Consider the following 21,377-nt stretch of genomic DNA (forward strand, 5'->3'; position numbering starts at 1 on the left):
GAATAGGCTTCTGCCTCCATGATCTTCCCTGAGTTCCAAAGGGCAGGTTCAAACAGTTACTAATCAGGGAAGGCAGGAGATGCAGAGACCAGGGAGGAGCTGTCAAGAAATAATAGTGCAGCCTTGAGGCAGGTCCTGGTTCCTCTTCAAGGAATATACATCACAATATCTTTGAGTTCTACTGCAGAACTAAGATCTCCAACAAATGAAAGATGTTATAAAGCATTCTTCATCCCAGTAAGAAGGAGTGCTATCAAAACCAGTCCCAGGGCCACTGAACACCAATTGTGAAGACAAATGAAAGCTTGCATCTAACCAGATCTTTATCTGTGGACCTATTTTCTACTCCCAAACTATAAAAACACTTCCTATTCTCTCCTGAGGGCAAAATCTTTAGCGCATTAACCTGCTATGGCCTCTGTTGCCTGGCAAAGGAATAAATCTATTTTTTTTCTCTTTTGCCAAAACTCAGTCTCAACATTTCTATTCAGAACTGGTGGACAGAGGCAGAGTTTTGGCAACAGTCCCTTCTCTCACACTTTTCCTCCATTTGACTTCCCAGGAGGTTCTCCAAATACATTATTGTCGCCTCTCTGTTCAGCACTTACTGATACAGCTTATTGATACAAAGTCAGCAACATGGGGCCAGCAGACAGGTGATTTCAGAGCAAATAGGGAGTCTAAGCATTGGGAGTCCTAGGTGACAGTACACCTTCCTACTATCTCTAAACTACAGATATCACATGGGACTCCTCTGATGCAAGGACCTCTTTACTGAATGTGGTGGCCTGTGGCAAGCCTGCACCTGCCATCTTACTAACACCTTGTAGTCAAGCACAGAGGTGGCCTTGAGGTCTGAACAGCAAGAGGCCAGCCCTTATCCCCTCCACCGGTCATATCATCATCCTCATCTCGCTCCAATGCTTGATCCCAAGATTTACAAGCGTCTGCTATAAAAATCCAGATGGTAAGTACTCTTGGACTTGTAGACCATAAAATGTGTGTCACAACCACTCAATTCTGCCATGCTAGCTCCAAAGCAGCCACAGGAGCATGGTTGTGTTACTGAAACATTTTATTCAAGGATCTTTGAATTTCATACAACTTTCATGTGTCGTGAAATACTATTCTTCTAAAAATTTTTCAATCATTTAAAAATGTAAAACCTTTCTTAGTTTGTGGTCACACAAACATAGAAGGCAAATGGGTTCTGCCTGCTGCTGGTGTTTACCACTCTCTCCCCTGTCCCTGCATCTCTAAGGTCAGGGCAGCAAGCCCGCTGTCTGATCAAGCCACCAACATCTGATCTTGCAGTGAAATGCCTTCTGCCAGTCAACCCCAAACACTGTAAGCATTCTCTCAGCATCCAGCATCAGGGAAGGGACTTAGTTCACTGCCTCCTCCTCTCCTTTGGGAAAGCTGGGGAAGAGAGCTTCTAAGAACAATACATTCCATCGCAATAAAGTCCCAGGACCTCCCTTAATAATAATGGCCACCCAAACAGCTCAGTATTCATCCCCCATACCCCCAACCAGACCCTCTCTGATGGAAGTTATTCCTGCACAGCTCAGTAAACTTGGGGATAATTAAATTTCTCATACCCCCAACCAGACCCTCTCTGATGGGAGTTATTCCTGCACAGCTCAGTAAACTTGGGGATAATTAAATTTCTATCAGTAGCTCACTTCACTGTTACATAATTTAAACATCAGAAACACCAAACCATTTACTTTTCTAAAATATATATATATATATATATATATATATATATATATTTTCCCAAATGGGAACTTCTCTCAGTTGAACTTCCAGGTGGCTTAAGAGCCATCGATGTATCCAGATAAGTAAAATAACTTATTACTGAGAGTCAGAAAAAGCAAGGAATAACTGAGAGCCATTCACCATCTGAGTGACCCATGTCACTCTAGAGGACCACTTGATAGTCTTTGAGAGTAGGACCACAAGCAAGGCAGTTGTCGTGGTTACAGCAGTCCCTGGAACATCACCAAGCTCTCTTTTAATCCAGGCATCCTTCTTCTAGGCAAAACAATGACTAGAACACCAGAGTTAAACCAGTGGCCAGGTGTTCATCTAAATCAAAGTGAATCTTCAGGAGTTCCCTCTGTGGCACAGTGGGTTAAAGGATCTGGTATTGCCGTGGCTGTGGCATAGGTCACAGCTGTGGCTTGGCCCAGGAACTTCCATATGCCATGAGCGCAGCCATTAAAAAAGCAAAACTTCATCTTCACAAGCTTTAGTGGTCAAGGTCGGCATCTGTCAGGACAGCTCTCTGATTTTCATGGACACTTATGAGATCTCCAGAATGATTCAGAGCTAGAGAATATTCACTACAATGCAGTTGGATTTGGAATCCATCTTACTTGAATAATTGTAGACACGAGATAAGAAATCTCACCTCTATTTCTTCTCTCTGAGCCTCATCGCCACTGACTGATGCCCTGTTGAATAGAACTTTTACAGGAGAGATTAAGGACTTCCCCACATTCCTACAAAAAATATTCTTAGTCATCACACACACTCCATTAATCATTAAAAACAAAACCAAAAACCAAACCTGACCTACTATCATTTTAAAGTTGTGTTTAGACATGGTTGGAAACAGACGATTTTGCACCTCACATTCAAGTTAGAAGTCATAAAAGCTGAAGTGCTTTCTTAGTACGCACACTCAAATTATGACAAGTAATTTTGTGCCAGTGTTTTTTTCTTTTTTAAAAATCTCTATTTTATTTCCTCTCTCTCTCTTTTGTTTGGTTTTTTGTTTGTTTTTTAGGACTGCACTTATGGCATATGGGGTCAAATCCTGTGCTGCAGCTGCCAGCCTATGCCACAACCATAGCAACATGGGATCCAAGCCATGTCTGCAAACCTACACCACAGCTCATGGCAATGCCAGATCCTTAACCCAATGAGTGAGGCCAGGGATTGAATCCTCAACCTCAAGGATCTTAGTCGGGTTTGTTAACTGCTGAGCCACAAAATGAAGTTTTTTGTTTGTCTGTTTTTGTTTTTTTTGCTTTTTTGCCTTTTAGGGCCATACCCATGGCATATTAAAGTTCCTAGGCTAGAGGTCAAATTGGAGGTGCAGCTGTCAGCCTACATCACAGCCACAGCAACTTGGGATCTGAGCTGAATCTGTGAGCTACACCACAGCTCATGGCAATGTCGGATCCTTAATGCACTGAGTAAGGCCAGGAATTGAACCCTTACCCTTAATGGATACTAGACAGGTTTGTTACTGCTGAGCCACAACAGGAACTCCCCTCTCTCATCTTTATTATCTTTTTTGGGTGAGATAAATGAGGTGAATTTCTTTGCACATTTGTATTTTCTAAATTTCTACAATAATCCTTTAGCAACTGTTTTATTTTTACAAAATAACTTTTAAATATTAGTAAATAAGCAGTGAAATTTGATAATTGCTAAGCATGATTTGATAATGATAAGCATGATCAATTTTCAAAGAGAGAAGCCAGAAGATCTCAGAGAAAAAGGACAGTTTACCACTGTCCCAAGCAGGCCCTGACCTCTCTGATAACCAGGTTAATGATTTCTGGTCTCTACCATAACTTCTACAATGACAACTCCGAGACAAATTGGTTAATGCCTCCCAAGAACTTAAAGAGATCACTTAATGAAGCTAATAAAACAAAGGAACTATTTGAAAAAGAGAAATTTTACATTTAGTTTTGAACCTTGGGTCTGTCTTTTATCTACCTGAGTGGTGCTTTGCTCGAGGTTTCTAGCCATAAAGTCCATGTACTGACAGTGAAAAGTGAGGGGTCTGCTTCAGCCCACACATTGTTCTCCAGTGATTTGTCTCCAGCTCCCACCTTGTCCCAGGATTACTGTTGGGAAAACCATGCTGCTTTCTGCTTCCAGTTTAGACAGAAGTTACCTCCTAATCAGGGAGAAACCAAGTCACACATAACAAAGCATAAACCCAATAAAGCTAATGGTTTTTAAATACTTTATTACATTGACTCTAGTTTCCTTAACAGATGAATATCAAATGAGCAACCTGGTTTAGTCACTGAAAAAAATGAAACATTTCTGAAACCTCACAAAATGGTTCAGTGTGCAAACTAGAACTAGTCAAGCATCCATCTCTTTACAGAACGGCACAGTCTCTGCAAGCAGCGGGGTGCATCGTAAGAGCTTTCTCTGCAGCCCTGAAGCCTCTCAGCTGCAGAGATGAGGGTAGATTTCACAGGAAACTCCAATGCAACTTCAAGGTCACACGTTCTCCCAGGGAGCTGCGGGGAGGATAGTGGGAAGTGACAGCTCAAACCTGCTTCAAAACCTAGACAACCGAAGTCTTACAGGGAAATTCACATTTTCTTTACTTCCAGGAAGTTACCACACACTTAAGAAACTGTGACTTCCACACCGATTCCCAATCTAGTCAATTATTTGTAGTCTTATCAGAAAACTTGTACTAAGTAGTTGTTTTGTCTATGGTTTCTTAAAATATAATTTAGTTTAATGGTTTAAAAATGAGAGTGACATTTGTATACATAGTCACAGTTTAGGAGAAAGGTAGGTGACTTGAATTTCTGAATTTGGAATGAAGAAAGTTGTTAAATGGCTTTATTTAAAAAACAAAAAAAGGCACAAAGGTATAAATGATACCCTTGTTAACAACAAGCATGAAAGTGATATAGAGATACCAGTGTTTTAAGACCAATGCCAATAGACTGATTTTTTAACAAAATCATTTCAGTTCATTAAATTATATTTCACAGCCGCTATGATGTGTCTAGCACTGATCCCAAACACATCCAGCAATTCACTAGGTTTTCCACTTTGAGGCATTCCAGACACTGCCAGCTGATGTATGTGGATGTCCGGCTCCCCAGAGACGGCTGCACACACAGCTTCTCCAAGACCACCTTCCTGGTAGTGATCCTCCACTGTGATTATCCGGCCACCTGTGGCTTTTGCGCTGGAGATAATGGTGGCAGTGTCCAGGGGTTTAATGGTAAACGGGTCAATGATTCGGACAGAAATACCTTGTTGGAAAAGGGCATCTGCAGCTGCTAAGGCTTCATGCAGGGTAATGCCAGCTCTAATAACTGTGACTTTGTCATTAACACTGCTTCGGATAACCTTGGCCTGTCCAATCTCGAAATTTTCTTGGGGGGTGTAAATAACTGCAGTTTCTGGTCCTCTGGTGCGAATGAAGCACATTCCTTTGGAACTGGCAGCCAGGTAGACAGCATGCTCCGTGGAGACGGCATCACGTGGGTAGAAAACCGTGCAATTGGGAACGCTTCGGAACATAGCTAGATCTTCCAGGGTCAGCTTGGGGGGTCCAAATTCACCCACTGACACCCCACAGTGGGAAGCAATAAGATTGATATTGGTTTGAGATATGGCTCCCATCCGGATCTGATCAAAGGCTCTTGTGAGAAAGGCAGCTAAGGTACTAACAAAAGCAATAGTTCGACCCCGGGCAGCAAAGCCAGTGCCACACTGACCATGTTCTGTTCTGCAGTGAAATGCTCAGGGTGTTCCTTCTTGAATATCTCAGAAAAGGTGGAGTTCTTTGGATCACCATCCAGGACAACAACTCTTTCGTTTGCACGGCCCAGTTTAATTAGAGCCAAACTATAAGCTTGCTGAGTAGCTATCTTGTTGCCAACTTTATAACCAGGCGGACAGGTCATTTTTATATTCGTGATGATGCTGATCTGAGTGGAGCCTTCAGCAGGTGGGTTGGGTATCGGATTCTTGTTAGTCTGTATCTGACTCTCAATTAGTCTGATGACCTCATCTGCTCTTTCTGTAGGCATTGGCTTTCCATGCCAATTTTCTGCATCCTCAACGTCTGGAATCCCCCGGCCCTTGAACGTCTTCGCAATTATGGCAGTGGGCTTTGTCTTCACTTGAGCTGCCTGGCAAAACGCAAGGCACAAGGCCTCCAAGTCGTGGCCGTCCACTAGGTAAGTATTCCACCCAAAGTCTTCACAGCGACTCTGATAGGTATCCATGCAGTGCGCAAGGGGCGCCATGCCACTCTGCCCCAAGCGGTTCACGTCAAAGACTGCCACCAGATTGCCCAAATTGTAGTGGGATGCAAAGGCCAGAGCTTCCCAGACAGAGCCTTCTGAGGACTCGCCATCGCCCAAGAGGCAGAACACCCAGTAGCTGGCCCTGTCCAAGTACTTGCCAGTAAAAGCCATTCCGCACGCGGCCCCCAGTCCTTGGCCCAGCGACCCGGTTGCCACATCCACGAATGACAGTCTGGGGGTGGGATGTCCCTCTAAGTCGCAGTTAATGGTCCGCAGATTCAGCAGGTCAGGCTCACTAATGCCTCCCGCCTCTACCCAGGCGGCGTAGAGGAGTGGGGCCGCATGGCCCTTGGAGAGGATGAACCTGTCGTTGTCCGGGTGTCTTGGCTCCATCTGTCTGTACTTCATGGTGTGAAAATATAGCACCGACATGATCTCAGCAGCACTGCAGCACTAAGTGGGGTGGCCAGAGCCAGAGGCACATATGGCTCTGATGCAATGGATGTGCAGGCGGTTGGCCACGTCCTGCAGCACCTGTGCAGTGGCTGTGTCCAGCACGGCATCAGAGGCCATGGCAGAGGCCCCTCAGTTCCCTGCTGAGCCAACAACTCCAGCCCCGGCAGTTTTGTCACGTGACAGTGACGCCCTGGCTCCGCCTCCACCGGAAACAGCTCTGAGGTTCCCTCACAGGATAGTGCACACTGGCCCCGCCTCCCAGGAAACAAGCTGGGTGGTGCTGTTGCAGCTTGGCCAACCTCCCCAAAAACAGTGCTGCAGCTTCATCACTGTGGAGGAACACCCTGGCCCTGCCTCCCTAAGGTAGCTTCTGACTTTGGTATTTGCCCTGCTCCACGGTCTCCTTCTGATGAATGGGTTTTTAATACTTATCTTGTCACCCACATGTTCAACATTATTGAAAATAATTAAATGTTTCTATACCTTTGCTCACGCTGTAAGCATTCTTCTTTCCATGTATTATAGGAAATTTAGTTGCGGCCATGCTTCTTTTTCATGCCTTGACCCAATCTCTGAGACATCTTCACTGTTCTACAGCAGTGCTTTCATGCAAATGATCCAAAGTCTCTTTTGGTCCAACCTGTATGGCAACTCTATGTCAACAAAACTTTCCAGAGCAATTGAAGATTTTGACTCTGATTTCAGATAGAAATACAATGACTAATTTGACCAAAAGTTATGGGGAAAATCAAATCTACACATGTGGAATGGGGCATCTGGAACCACAATTTCTTGAATATACCATAAAATACTGTTACTGCTAATAATTTTTAGATAAAATTAACTTGTTTTAGTTACAAAACTAAACCTGTGCCATTAAACACTTCTAGCAAGCAGGGGTTATAGATTATTATAAAAAGAAAACTGGGGAGTTCCCAATGTGGCGCAGCAGAAACGAATCCGACTAGGAACCATGAGGTTGCAAGGTTGATGCCTGGCCTTGCGCAGTGGGTTAAAGATCCAGCGTTGCCTTGAGCTGTAGTGTAGGTTGCAGACTCCGCTCAGATCTGGTGTTGCTGTGGCTCTAGTGTAGGCCGGCAGCAACAGGTCGGATTAGACCCCTAGCCTGGGAACCTCCATATGCCGCAAGTGCACCCTAAAAAGGACAAAAAAAGACAAAAAAAAAAAAGAAACAAACAAACAAACAAACAAACAAACAAACCTGGGAGTTCTCATTGTGGCTTAGGGGAAACAAACCCAACTAAGAGCCATGAGGATGTGGTTTCGATCCCTGGCCTTACTCAGTGGGTTAAGGATCTGACATTGCCCTGAGCTGTGGTGTAGGTTGCAGACACAGCTCAGATCCCGCGTTGCTGTGGCTGTGCTGTAGGTCCGCAGTTGCATCTAGGATTTGACCCCTAGCCTGGGAACTTCCATATGCCTTGGGTGCAGCCCTAAAAAAAAAGCCAAAAATAAAAAAAACCTAAAACAGGAGTTGCCATTGTGGCTCAGTGGTTAATGAATCAGACTAGGAACCATGAGGTTTTGGGTTTGATCCCTGGCCTTGCTCAGTCGTTAAGGATCTGGCATTGCCATGAGCTGTGGTGTAGGTTGCAGACATGGCTTGGACCCCCAAGTTGCTGTGGCTCTGGCGTAGGCTGGCAGCTACAGCTCCGATTGGACCCCTAGCCTGGGAATCTCCATATGCCGAGGGAGCGGCCCTAGAAAAGACAAAAAGACCAAAAAAAAAAAAAAAAAAAAAAAACCTAAAACACAATGACAATGCTATGTCCTCTCCCATGCTGCTGTGTTAAAGAACTTGATTCTTGAGCAGTGGTGCTTAGCATCATTGACTTCACACTGGATCAACTTACAATCATCACACTGGAAATAAAAAAACAAGCAAAAATGCCTAAGCTTCACCCCAAACAAACTGAATTTTAATCTATGACTAGAGTCTGGGAGGCTATAGCTTTAATGCAGATTCTGTAGAATGAAAATCAAATGGATTTGGCTTTGCTAAGAGAGCTCTAAAATGGAGGCCCCAGGCCACTGAGGAAGTGATTTCAGATGGAATCTGAACTTTTGCCCATTTACTATCTTAACTCAGGCATCCAGAATATCTGCCCAATGTTCCAGAAACTCATCTTCTTGGACTCTTACCCTAAATAACTCTTCTAGCCTATCCTTAAGGACAAATATCCTTTCCTTGAAGGAGGGCCAGTCATGATTCGTTCCAGACAACTTTAACAACCTTGTGGCTTTTGCCTTTTTGAGCCCCAACTCTTTCTTTCCCCTGAGTATTCTTTTAGTTTTACCCCAACCTCTAACTCCAGAATTGCAGTTCCTAAGACCCCTAAATAAAGCTCTTTGTTCTCAGCAGCCTTGATACAGATTATTACTTGATGATTCTAATGTTTAATCAAAATTAAGAACCAATAATCTGCAGATAGACCCAGATCAGTGGTTCTCAACCTTGGTTGTAGTTTAGAATCATCAGAGGAGTTAAAAAAATAAAACTCATGTCCAGGCAGTCCAAAACAGTTAAATCAGAATTTCTGGGTAATGGATCTAGGTGTCAGTAATTTTTAAAACTCTCCAGATGATTTCAATGTTCAATAGGGTTGTAAACAACTAACTCATGGGGTCTTGCTCTCTTCGTATATCTCTTACATTGTATCTCAGGAAAAAAAAATTTTTTTTAACTTATTTACTACTTAAATTAATTCTACCATTTTTATTTTTAAGACTATGTATTAGAAAAAACCATAATGGTATGACGCTGACAAGACTTTAAGACTTGCCAAAGGAATGTTGGATTTGCAAAAATCCTTAGAAGCTCATCTTGTATTACTCTGCATTCCCTTTGCAAATTAATGCTTGCTTATCTTTTAAGACAAATATAGGAAGAGAAAATAGAAATATACTAGACTAGGACTGGGAGTAAAGATGGAAATTAGAGAAAAAAAAATATTCCCAGCATCATAATATCAAACTACTAGGGGCTGAAAGTAAAGCAGTTAATATAAATGTGGCTAACTCAGTTATTTTGGCTGACAAGAGCTCTGATAAACATAGTAGTATAAAATGGTCTATGAGGCTGTGTTTACCAAAAATGGGGGGAGAAGGGAGAAATAAGGACTACTCAACATTTCTTTTAAAGTTCCCAAATTCTTCCATTCATTTAAAGTATTGCACAACTATCTCCCAAGTGTTAAAGAGAAAGTTCTTAACATTAGTAAAGGTCAAGTTGTTAAAAAAAAAATGTCAAGTCTTGGAAATTTAACACCCTCGATACTGAATGTGGATTTCCCTCTTATTCTGTGAGACCGTGTGGACTTTTTTGACTACATAGAAAAGAATGTTTTGTAAATTATCTGTAAAATATTATAAATTGTTCTGAGTTTTTTTAAAGGGAGAAATGGAAATTCATATATAAATTATTAATATTTCTCGTAGACACTGTAGTCTTTTTTTTGTTTGTTTTGGTCTTTTTAGGGCCGAACCCGCAGCATTTGGAGGTTCCCAGGTTAAGGGACAAATGAGAGCTTTGGCTGCCGGCCTACACCACAGCCACAGCCAACGCCGGATCCTTTATCCACTGAGCGAGGCCAGGGATCGAACTCTCGTCCTCATGGATGCTAGTAAGGTTTGTTTCCGCCGAGCCACGACAGGAACTCCTGGTCTTTTAAATATAATTTTTAAGTAAGCAATTGAAAATAACCAAATAAGTATAAAGTATGCATAGATTGATAATGCAAATCACACAGTGTGGCTGTGAAACTTCGTCAAATAAATCAAAGGCATGATACCATATTCTATTTTTCCCATTTAGAAGAGGCTATTGTTGACAAAAGGCCAGCCAGCCGCAAATTTTTAGCCAACATGCCGAAAATTTAGCTGTCTTAGAGAAATGTCCATTACTCCTTTTAGAAGTTATTTTAGAAGGCAGTCAAAAGATTTCTGTAAACAGGAAGAAATTTTTCATTCATTAATTTTTGCTTATCCACCTAAAGCACAGATTGGTGACCTCAAGCACTTACTGTATTAGGGAGTTAATGTGGGTAAATTAATGTAGGCTTTAATGTGAGAGGATTGCAAGAGATTGTGACAAACTGGAAACCTAAAGGTATTCAAAACCGAAAGATATTGAAAAAACTGGGAGTTCCCATGTCTCTCAGTGGCTTCAGGATCTGATGTTATCATTGCTGTGACTTGGGTCACTGCTGTGGCTTGGGTTCCACCCCTGGCCCCAAATTCCTCATGCCTTGGGTGCTGGGGAGGGGGGTTTGAAAATTTTGTTGGGGGAAAAACTATATCTCAGCTGCCAATCTTTACCCCAATTTAAAATCAGTTATAAATAAATAAGTATTTTGTTTTATGTTAAATTTTTCACTATAATTGTTTTTTATACTATGAGAAATTATTTACTGTAATGTGTACTTGAAATGAAAATGAAACCTACTAATATGACTAATATAAGTAGCTTTGGAGGGAAACATAAATAGTAGCAATTTCTGAAGAAACAAAGCACACCACCTTACTCAGGAGGTCTGTACCAATTTATGGAAATACACATTTCTACTATGCGAGGGTGAGTTATATTTAGATTGGGTGCCCAGAAGTTTCACTTATCTCTTACCTGAATTGTTGAGTTTTGTTAAATGGAATGTTATAAAATAAAGACACAAATTATGAATTCATCCTTTTTCTTCCTTGTTTGAATTTGGTTAGTCCAGAGGGCTGAGTGTGGAACAAGCGAGGATAACATTCTTGTGTAGGGAAGCATGTTCCTAGCAGGAAGAAATGTGCTGTGTGTTCTACTTTACTGCTTTGAAATTTATGGCTGATGCTATTACTGATGGTCCTATTTTTTCCATAGTTTATGGAGTCCTTAGTGTTCTATGGAGGAGAAGGGTAGACAGTAACATAACATATTAAGGAAGGAAGGCCTACCTCTTAATGTGCTTCTCAGATGAATAAGTCCTGGGAATGCAAGGCACAGCATGGTAACTACAGTTCAATACTCAGTATCATATGTTTGAAAGTTGCTAAGAGGTTTCAAAAGTTCTTACCACACACAAACAAACTGTAACTATGTGAGGTGATGAATATGTTAACTAACTTACTGTGGTAATCATTTTGCAATATATATGTGTATCAAATCATGACATTTTTAAACCTCAAACTTATACACTAGTATATTCATTATATCTCAGTAAACCTCGTGGGAGGAAATAAAGTGCTTCCCTGCTAAGTCCATTATTTCTTTTTAAAAAATATTTTTATTAAAGTATAGTTGATTTATAATGCTGAGCCAACTTTTGCTGTACAGCAAAGTGACCCAGTTATATATATATGTATATATATATGTGTGTGTGTATATATATATATACACATCTATATACATATATATATATATACATATATACACACACACACACATTCTTTTTCTCTTATTATCTTCCATCATATTCTATCCTGAGAGTCTAGATATAGTTCCCTGTGCTATATAGGGCCTCATTTCTTATCCATTCTAAATGTCATAGTTTGCATCTACCAATCCCAAACTCCCCATTCATCTCACTCCCTCCCCCCTCCCCAGCAATCACAAATCTGCTCTCTGTGTCTGCAAGTCTGTTTCTGTTTTGTAGATAGGTTCATTTGTGCCATATTTTCAATTCCACGTATAAGTGACATCATATGGTATTTGTCTTTCTGACTTACTTCACTTGAAATGAGACTCTCTAGTTGCATCGATGTTATGGTAAATGCCATTATATCATTTCTTTTTTTATGGCTGAGTAGTATTCCATTGTGTATATGTACTGCATCTTCATAATCTTTCATCTGTCAATGGACATTTAGGTTTTTCCACTATGTCTTGGCTATTTTGAATAGTACTGCTGTGAACATAGGGGTGCACATAGCTTTTTGAATTGCAGTTTTGACTGAATATATTCCCAGGAGTGGGATTGCTGGATCATATGGTAGTTCTATATTTAGTTTTCTTAGGAACCTCCATGCTCTTTTCCATAGTGGCTGCACCAATTTACATTCCCACCAACAGTGAAGAAGGGTTCCCTTTTCTCCACACCCTCTCCAGCATTTGTTATTTGTAGACTTATTAATGATGGCCATTTTTACTCATGTGTGGTTCTTCATTGTAGTTTTGATTTGCATTTCTTTAATAATTAGTGATGTTGAGCATTTTTTCATGTGCCCACTGGCCATCTGTATGTCTTCTTTGGAAAAATGTCTATTTGGATCTACTGCCCATTTTTCATTTGGGTTTTTGTTATTGTTGTTGTTGAGTTGTATGAGTTGTTTTTATTTTTGGAGATTAAGCTCATTATCAATTGCATCATTTGCAAAAATTTTCTCCCATTGTGTATGTTCTTTTCTTTTGTTTAATGGTTTCCTTTGCAGTGAAGTCTGCTTCCACTGACTGATTTCTCTCCTGACAATAGTTACATTGTTCTGTTTTTTGAAATAGCTGGTCTTTTTCTGTTTGTTTGTTTTAATTAAATGATGGACATCATTTGGGAGTGCTCTGTTTTTTATTTTGTTAAATTAAATTTGCTCTATTTTATTTTGTTAAAAGCCCAATGAGAGCATTGGCCTTCACTGCAGCCGACAGCTTGATGCTTTAAAATTTTTTAAGTTTGTTAAGGTGGGATTGAAAGTATGCTTCATTCCGGCATTAATACAAAAGCATAATCTCTTCAGGGTCTCCATGGTAGGTCCTGGGTGTCCAACAAGTACCCTCCACGCTGGCCGGTGAAGATTCAATCCTGTCGGTCAGCTCTAGGAGCTCTGGGGACTGTTTCATTTACTATCTCCAAGTTGTCCTCTGCCTGGCCTAGCAGAGGCCTCCAGGAGACTACCCTGCTCAATGTGAGACAACCCTTCCTGCAATGCTCTCTGCAAAGCACTTCCAGGAAGGACATCAAGAAGATGGCATGGCACGCCTTATTTTTCTTCTTTAGGGAATCCCAGTCTTGTGCTGTTTTCCAGTGCATGACCACTGTTGCTTGCTTGGTGTAGTGCATCTAGTTTTGTAGTTGTTTATGGCTAGAGGGTAAGTCCCATTCTAGTTACTCTGTTATGGCCTCAAAACATTTTGAAATGTTTTGTTACCTTAACACTTCACAGGGGGCATATTCTCTCTGAGCTACATCCCATACCATTCTCAACTGTTGTTCACACACTTCCATTACCACTCTGAACCCAGAAGACGTTGGGGTTTGGGGGTCTTTACTACATCACTTATTGCTAACCTTTTTGGTGTCATTTAAAAATAAGTCCCCCAAAGTACAGTATAATGAAATCTTAATTGCTAAGAACTATTAAAAAAAAAACCCTCATTTTTATAGTTAGTTGAATTTTCTAGAGAGATTTAATACTGCTCTGTGAAGCACAAAAATTGTGCATTTGAATGATCTTAAATTAGCTTCTCTAAGACACATCAAATACCCGCCTTTCTTCTTCTAAAGGGGATGTGAAACTTTAATCTTTTCTTTGGTAACTAATGGTCATCATTATAAACACTGGCTATTCTCTATTGAAATTCAATCAAATCAATCAAAATAGCTATTGAGAATGATGCTTGAGGCAGGTTATCTTCAGAATAATGTTCAGGATAAATGTTCAATTTTTATTACTGTACTATAGCATAATTTTCAGGTTAGAGGGCTGTGATAACAAAATGACCCTCCTTCCCCAAAGGGAAAAATGGAAGTGGTTCAAGCAAGGTTTAAGTTCATTTCTTCTTAATGTGAATGGTCAGAAGATAATGAAAGGTCCAGACTTGCCAGGAAGTTCTGCTCAACAGGGTCTTTCTGTCTTGTTGCCCTCTGGTTCCTCAAGTGTGGCCTCATCTGCAAAGTTGAAGCTGGAATCTATCCTTTTTTTTTTTTTTTTTTTTTGGCTTGTTAGGGCCACACCTACTGCAAATATAAGTTCCCAGGCTAGGGATCAAATTGGAGCTGTAGCTGCTGGCCTACACCACAGTCACAGCAACGCGAGATCCTTCACCCAGAGTGAGGTCAGGGATCAAATCCACATCCTTATGGACACTTGTTGGGTTCGTTACTGAAACCATGTACCAGACCCTAAATCTTTGTGTTCAGAAGGAATAGGCCTTTCCTTTAGCCTCCCATGCCTCCCTCAGTCTCAAAAGGCTAACTCAAGAGTTCATGACTAGGAAATGTTGTTACAGCTAAAAACTAGTTACAACAGTCTCCATCATGTTATGCCCGGACTTGGTCCACTAATTACTAGTTTTTACTTTCTAGTTAGAGTTACATCTTACCTAGTGTCTGCCTTTCCACGAATGAGCTCTTCCTTGCTTAATTGCTTTCTTTTACTAATGGCTAATTTCCAGTTGGAGTTCTACTGCACCTAGTGTTTTCTTTGGTAATTGAAACACTCCCTACCACCCCTTCCCTGTAAGCAATTTTCATTCCAGAGTGAAGGTCAAGGAACAATAACCCTGAAGATAACCAGAAACCATCACCAGACTGAGGCTGGATTTGCCTACTCTGAAATGATCTATGGATGAAGAATAATGCAGACACCTTAATCAATAACCTGTCTTCCGAGCTAAACCTATAAAACCCCTTGCTCTCCCCTCTCAAGTCAGGACATAGTTTTTTGTTTTTTTTTTTTTCATCTTTTTGCCATTTGTTGGGCCGCTGCCACGGCATATGGACGTTCACAGGCTAGGGGGCAAATCGGAGCTGTAGCCACCCGCACATGCCACAGCCACAGCAACACGGGATCTGAGCCGCGTCTGCAACCCACACGGCAACGTGGGATCCTTAACCCACTGAGCAAGGCCAGGGTTCAAACCTACAACCTCATGGTTCCCAGTCAGATTCACCAACCACTGAGCCACAACAGGAATTCCAGGACATAGTTTTGAGGCACCAGCCTGCTGTGTCCTCCCATGCCTGGTAAAGCAATAAAGCTGTTCTCTCCCTCAAAATCTGTCTCCGAGACTTAACTGGCGCCAGTGTACAGGGAGTACATTTTCAGCTACATTACCACTGAACCACAGTGGGAAATCCTATCCTGTCTTCTAGAAGGAATAAAAATGACGGAAGGGACATCATCCACTTATTGTTCAGGAGGTGACCCAGAAATCGTAAATTTCACATCTCATATTCCACTGGTGAGACTTACTTGTCTGGTCACACCCAATATTACGGGAGACTGGGAAATGTAGCAGCATGCCCATTGCTCTGTTAAAATTTAGGGTCAGGGCTCATAAAATTAAGACAAAAGGAGGAACTAATACTGGTAGTTCATAATTTCCACTGCATAGGATTTTAATATTTACCTTCTGGTTCTGTATATCATCTTGCAACACTCTTACAGTGTTTTCAAGTTCAAAATAGTTCATCTTCAGAACCATTTTTCATATGCTTAAAAATCAGAGCAAATTTTTTATTAAATAGTGATAATTTATTCATTTCTTTATTGCATACTTGATGGACTCAAGGCTTACATAGTGCTCTACAAATGCAATAAAGATGGTTCTTGCCATCCAGATACTGAGCTTTATCAGGGAGAGCACTGGTGATTACAGCAAATGCCCCTTGATGCTAAGCATGACAGCAGGGCAGTGAGGCAAACACCACTCTCAGCCAGTAACCAGGGAGGGCATCACTGAAGAGGTCATCTTGGACCTAGGTTTTGTAGGATGGCCATGATTTTGATTAGTGTCAGTATTATGAGAAGTCAAAGCAAAGCTATGAAAGCAGAAAAAGAGAATTTCTAATCTAACAGGAAGGGAAGATTCAGGCTGAGGGCAATGAGGGGAAGGCAGGAAGCCAGATCTTGCAAAGGCCTTGAAACAGAGCCTGGTATGATATTTCTGAGTTTTGTTTTGATCTCTTGCTTTTGGGCTGAGGGTGAAGTGAAATGAAAAGGTCTTTATCCTCTGAAGGTCTTGATCATGGCAGTATTTGGGAAAATTCTTTGGATAGTGTTAGGACAAATAAAATGGAGGTGGGGAAGGCAAAGCTTTGCAGAACTTGGATAATAAAAACCAGATGGATGGACCCAGTGAGATTCTCATACTAAGGGAAGTAAGTCAGGCAGAGAAAAACAAATACTATATGAGATCACTTACGTGTGGAATATAAAACATGACACAAATCAACATATCAACGAAACATAAGCAGACTCACAGACATAAAGAACAGACTTGTGGTTGCCATGGGGGAGGGATAGATTGGGAGTTTAGGATTAATATATACACACTACTATATATAAAATATATAGTCAACAAGGTCCTACTGTATAGTACAGGGAACAATATTCAATATCCTATGATAAACCATAATGGAAAAGAAAACGAAAAAGAATATATATATATATGTGTAACCGAATCAATCACTTTACTATACAGTAGAAATTAACATATTATAAATGAACTTTAATTCCACCAAATTTTTTTCTAAAAGACTTACCTAGGGATTTCTGTGTCTTGTTAACTCCATAAAAAATATAATTCTGAACATTAATGTGAGCAAGTAGAATTTTGACAAGATTGAGAACAAGAAGTGGAGAGAGAAGTAGATCTGCTGTAACAAAGGACCACTCACTGGGGGTGTGGATGGGGGCTAACACAACAGTAATATGTTGTCTCACAGCCCTGATGGCTGGAGATGCAAGATCATGGTGTCCACCAGATCGTCCTTCTGAGGCCATGAGGATGGGTGTCCACCCCAGCCCCTGTCCTGGATTTGCAGGTGGCTGTCTTCTCCATGGCCCCCTCCCTCCGTAGGTGTCTGAGTCCAAATCTCCCCTTTGCATAACGACACAAGTTTTGCTGCCTTAGGGCCCATCTTAATGACCTACTTTAATCTGATTACTTCTGAAAGGCTATCTTCAAACGACACCACACTCTGAGGTAGGGGTTAGGACTCCAGGACATATTTGGGGGAAGCAGTTAAAACCATAACATGTCTTATGGTCATTAATATTTACATGGTGTCTCCTTCATGCATGGAATGTCCAGATTTCTCCCTTCTTTCTTCCCCCCTCTCTCCATCATTTCTTTCTTTCCTTTTTTATTTTTTTATTTTTAAATTTTTTTTCCTTTTGGGGAAGCACCTGTGGCACATGGAGTTTCCCAGGCTAGGGGGTTGAATTGGAGCTACAGCTGCCGGCCTATGCCACAGCCACAGCAATGCCAGACTGCTGATCCGAGCTACCTCTTCGACCTACACTCACAGCAATGCCGGATCCTTAACCCACTTAGCAGGGCCAGGGATGAAATCTGCATCCTCATCAATACTAGTCAGGTTTGTTATCCCTGAGCCATGACAGGAACTCTATTCTTTTTAAAAAAAAATTTCATTAAAGTATAGTTGATTTACAATATTGTGCCAATTTCTGCTGTACAGCATAGTGACCCAGTCATATATATATATATATATGTACATTCTTTGTCTCATACTATCTTCCATCGTGTTCTATCCTGAGACAGTGGATAGAGTTCCCTGTGCTGTACAGTAGGACCTCATTGCTTATCCATTCTAAATGTAACGGTTTGCATCTACCAACCCAAATTTCCCATCCATCCCTCTGCTCCCTTGGCAACCATAAGTCTGTTCTTTGTGTGAGTCTGTTTCTATTTTGTAGATGGGTTCATTTGTGCCACATTTTATTTTATTTTATTTTGTTTTTGTGTGTGTTTTTAGGGCTACACCTGTAGCACACAGAGGTTCCCAGGCTAGGGGTTGAATCAGAGCTGCAGCCGCCGGCCTACGCCACAGCCACAGTAACTCAGGATCCGAGCCATGTCTGCGACCTACACCACAGCTCACGGCAACGCCAGATCCTTAACCCACTGAGCAAGGCAGGGGATTGAACCTGCAACCTCATGGTTACTACTCGGGTTCGTTAACCACTGAGCCACGATGGGAACTCCTGTGCCATATTTTAGATTCCACATATATGTGATATCATATGGTATTTGTCTCTCTCCAACTTACTTCACTTAGTGTGAGAATTTCTAGATGCGTCCATGTTACTGGCAAATGCCATTATTTCATTCTTTTCATATTTCTTCTTTTCATCAGGGCACTAGTACTCCTGGATTAGGGGCCTAACCTTCCCCAGTAATGACCTCATCTAAACTAGTTACATCTGCAAGGATCCTGTTTCCCAATTAAGTCACATTCTGAATTGTTACAGTCTAGGACTTGCACACTTACACCTCGAGCTTGGTCACCAGCCTTTATGCCTTTGCTTGCATTAACACATCTCTAGTGACACCACAGTCTTTGACCACTTTAATCATCAAATTCAGCTTAAAAACAGAGTGAGTTATTTCCCTCCTGCTCCCCACCTCAATGCTGTTAAATTAACCATTTATCCTTCCTGCTATTTTCCATGCTGTCTTCTTTCCTCCTTTTGTTCTAAGTGGGACTTACTATGCAAACTGTCTTAACACTCCCTTTTTTTACCTAACATGTCTACATTTCTACACACGGATTTGAATCAGTTTTTAAAATAGCAGCAGGAGCTCCCTGATGGCTCAGTTGATTAAGGATCTGGCATTGTCATTGCTGTGACAAGGGTTTGATGCCTTGCCTGGGAACTTCCGCACAACCTGGCCAAAAAAAATTAAAACGGCAGCAAAATAACAGCCTTTGTACCAAACTAGCGGATGTGGCCACCAGGTGGCATTAGCGCACAAGCAGTGTCATTGGGAGGGCCCACACAGACGTGCAGGGGTGGAAAGGCAGCCCTGACACCTCCACCTTCCAAAGGCAGGGAGAGAGAGAGTCTGGGGGGGAGACCCGGGGGCAGAGAATGATGAAGAGCTGCGGTGGCTTAGGGGCTTTTACAGTGCAGGGTCGGTCTTCCCCGTGGCTAGCAGGTTTTGGGTGAGGTTTCCCTGGGCAGGAAAGCAGGGGGACTCAGCTGGCTAAACATCTGATCTTTGGAGCTGAATTTCAAACAACTGGATTTGGGAGCCAATCAGGTTTTTGAGTTATTGGGTCCTGCCTGCTGTGAGGAAGAAAAGAAGATGCAATTTTGTAGGGGCCACCTTTAGTTCATCTGTGTAACAACTAGCTCCCTATTGAAACACATTTTATTAGTTTCTCCCCAGCAAAAAATTGTCACAGACAGGTCAGAAGAAAAATGACTAACCAATTTACATCCTATATGACAAAAGGCTACTTTTATTAATGTAATCAGGATTCTTGGCAAGTAGGATAAAATGGTAAAGTAGCTCAAGGTCATCCAATCAACCCTGAGAAGTGACAGACACTGGAAGGAACTGGCTGTTATAAGTGAGATGACAACTGTGCCCTGGGGGGAAAGATGGGAGCTGGTGAGGGACATGGGAGGCCGTGGCCTGGGAGGGTCTGGAGAAGCTGTAACTCAGCTCTTGCCTCCCTTACCTCACTTAGGAATGGGGAGACCCCTGGCCTCCCAGGAGTGTGAGGCACTGGCAAAGGAGACAGAAGCCAGCTAAGTAAGGAAACGATGAAGACAGGTGCAGGGTGACAGGTGCCTCCTGATCCCCTGTCAGCACAGGTCCTCTGGGCCCTGATGCCTCTCCTTGAGGTTTGACCCTCCTTGTTCTCCAACTGTCCAAAGAGGACACAGTTGAGGATGTGACTTTCAGAACTTCCTCAGTACACAGTGCAGGGCAAGAGAACTGACTCCCCAGTGAAATGTGATCCTGAGGTTCCAGGAAAATACTCCTCAAAGAGAAAGTTAAAATGAATTAAAGCAGGAGTGTGGTGCAGTGGACTAATGACCTGGTGTTGCCACAGCTGTGGCTCACATTCAATCCTTGGCCTGAGAACTGCCATATGCCACTGATGCAACTGAAAAAGATAAAATAAAATAGAATAGAATAAAATAAATAAATGTGAACAGCACATGCCACCCTAAGTAGATTTATTGAAATGGATGAGCCAATATATTTTAAATGAGTATAACATGTATTCAAAAGAGTTGAAGAAGAAAAAGGTAACAAAATGACAAGAAATTATTTTAGAAAACAAGTGATACATGATATGCTAAAAGGTTGGGAGAATAGAATTATCAAAATCCAGATAAGAGAAATCCCCATGGGGAACTGAGGGGCCATAGGGTACCAGGACACTTAAGAAAATACTAATACTTAGACACACTACAGTAAAACTGCAGAAAAGCAAAGAAAAACTATGAAAAGATTCCACACAAAAAAGTAAACCATCCCAAAGGAACAAAAATTAGACCAACATGAGACTCCTCAACAGTAATACTGGATTCAAGAACAATGGTGTAATAAATTTGTGCTTAAAAATTTTTTTGCATACTTCTTGCTAAGAAGTATAGCCTACAAGCACAAAGGTGGATAAATCACAATGTCACGCACTAAGAAAAATTACAGAATTTTTAAAGAAATTACAGAAATTAAGTAACCACCAGCCAGGTTAAGAATACTGCTGGCCCTGAAGAATCATGCGTGTCTGACACAGTTCCTACTGTCAGAAAAGGCTTCCCCGCCCCTCCGGCGGGTTTTCCAGACTTTGGTGCAGCTAGAAACCCACCTTCGACTGAGCGCTCAGGCCTCGCCACATCCTAGCTGCGGCCGAGCGACCCAGGGGCTGCGGCCTCACCCGGTCTCCGCTGCCTCGCCCCGGCGCACAGCGGGCAGCCTCTCAGTGAACACCCCGTCCAGGGATCCCTTCCCGGTACCTTTATTCACGGTAAAAGCCACACGGCCTGAGCCGGACACTGAAGGGCTGGGCGGGGAGGAGCCCTGGACTGCTGAGCGACTTCTGCGGGTCAAAAAGAGGGGCCAGAGCGCGTCAGCCCCGCTGGCCCACCACGTGCATCTCCGGCCCACAAAGCCCCGGCCTAGTT

At 42.0% G+C, this 21,377-nt stretch overlaps 1 protein-coding gene and 1 long non-coding RNA gene across 2 annotated transcripts; both read right to left on the reverse strand.

The window, feature by feature from the left end:
- TKTL2 (transketolase like 2) lies at positions 3,978–6,482 on the reverse strand. Its single transcript, XM_013978706.2, is given in 2 exon segments — positions 3,978–5,489; positions 5,492–6,482. Coding segments are annotated over 2 exon segments (1,725 nt in total). The 5' UTR covers positions 6,468–6,482; the 3' UTR covers positions 3,978–4,740.
- LOC110261974 lies at positions 3,978–21,336 on the reverse strand. The gene is made up of 2 exons (XR_002346381.1): positions 21,210–21,336; positions 3,978–4,277 (listed from the first exon to the last, which is right to left on the reverse strand). It is a non-coding gene; the product is annotated as an uncharacterized LOC110261974 (long non-coding RNA).

Source organism: Sus scrofa, chromosome 8 (assembly GCF_000003025.6).
Source record: "Sus scrofa isolate TJ Tabasco breed Duroc chromosome 8, Sscrofa11.1, whole genome shotgun sequence".
In the NCBI taxonomy this organism is placed as follows: Eukaryota; Metazoa; Chordata; class Mammalia; order Artiodactyla; family Suidae; genus Sus; species Sus scrofa.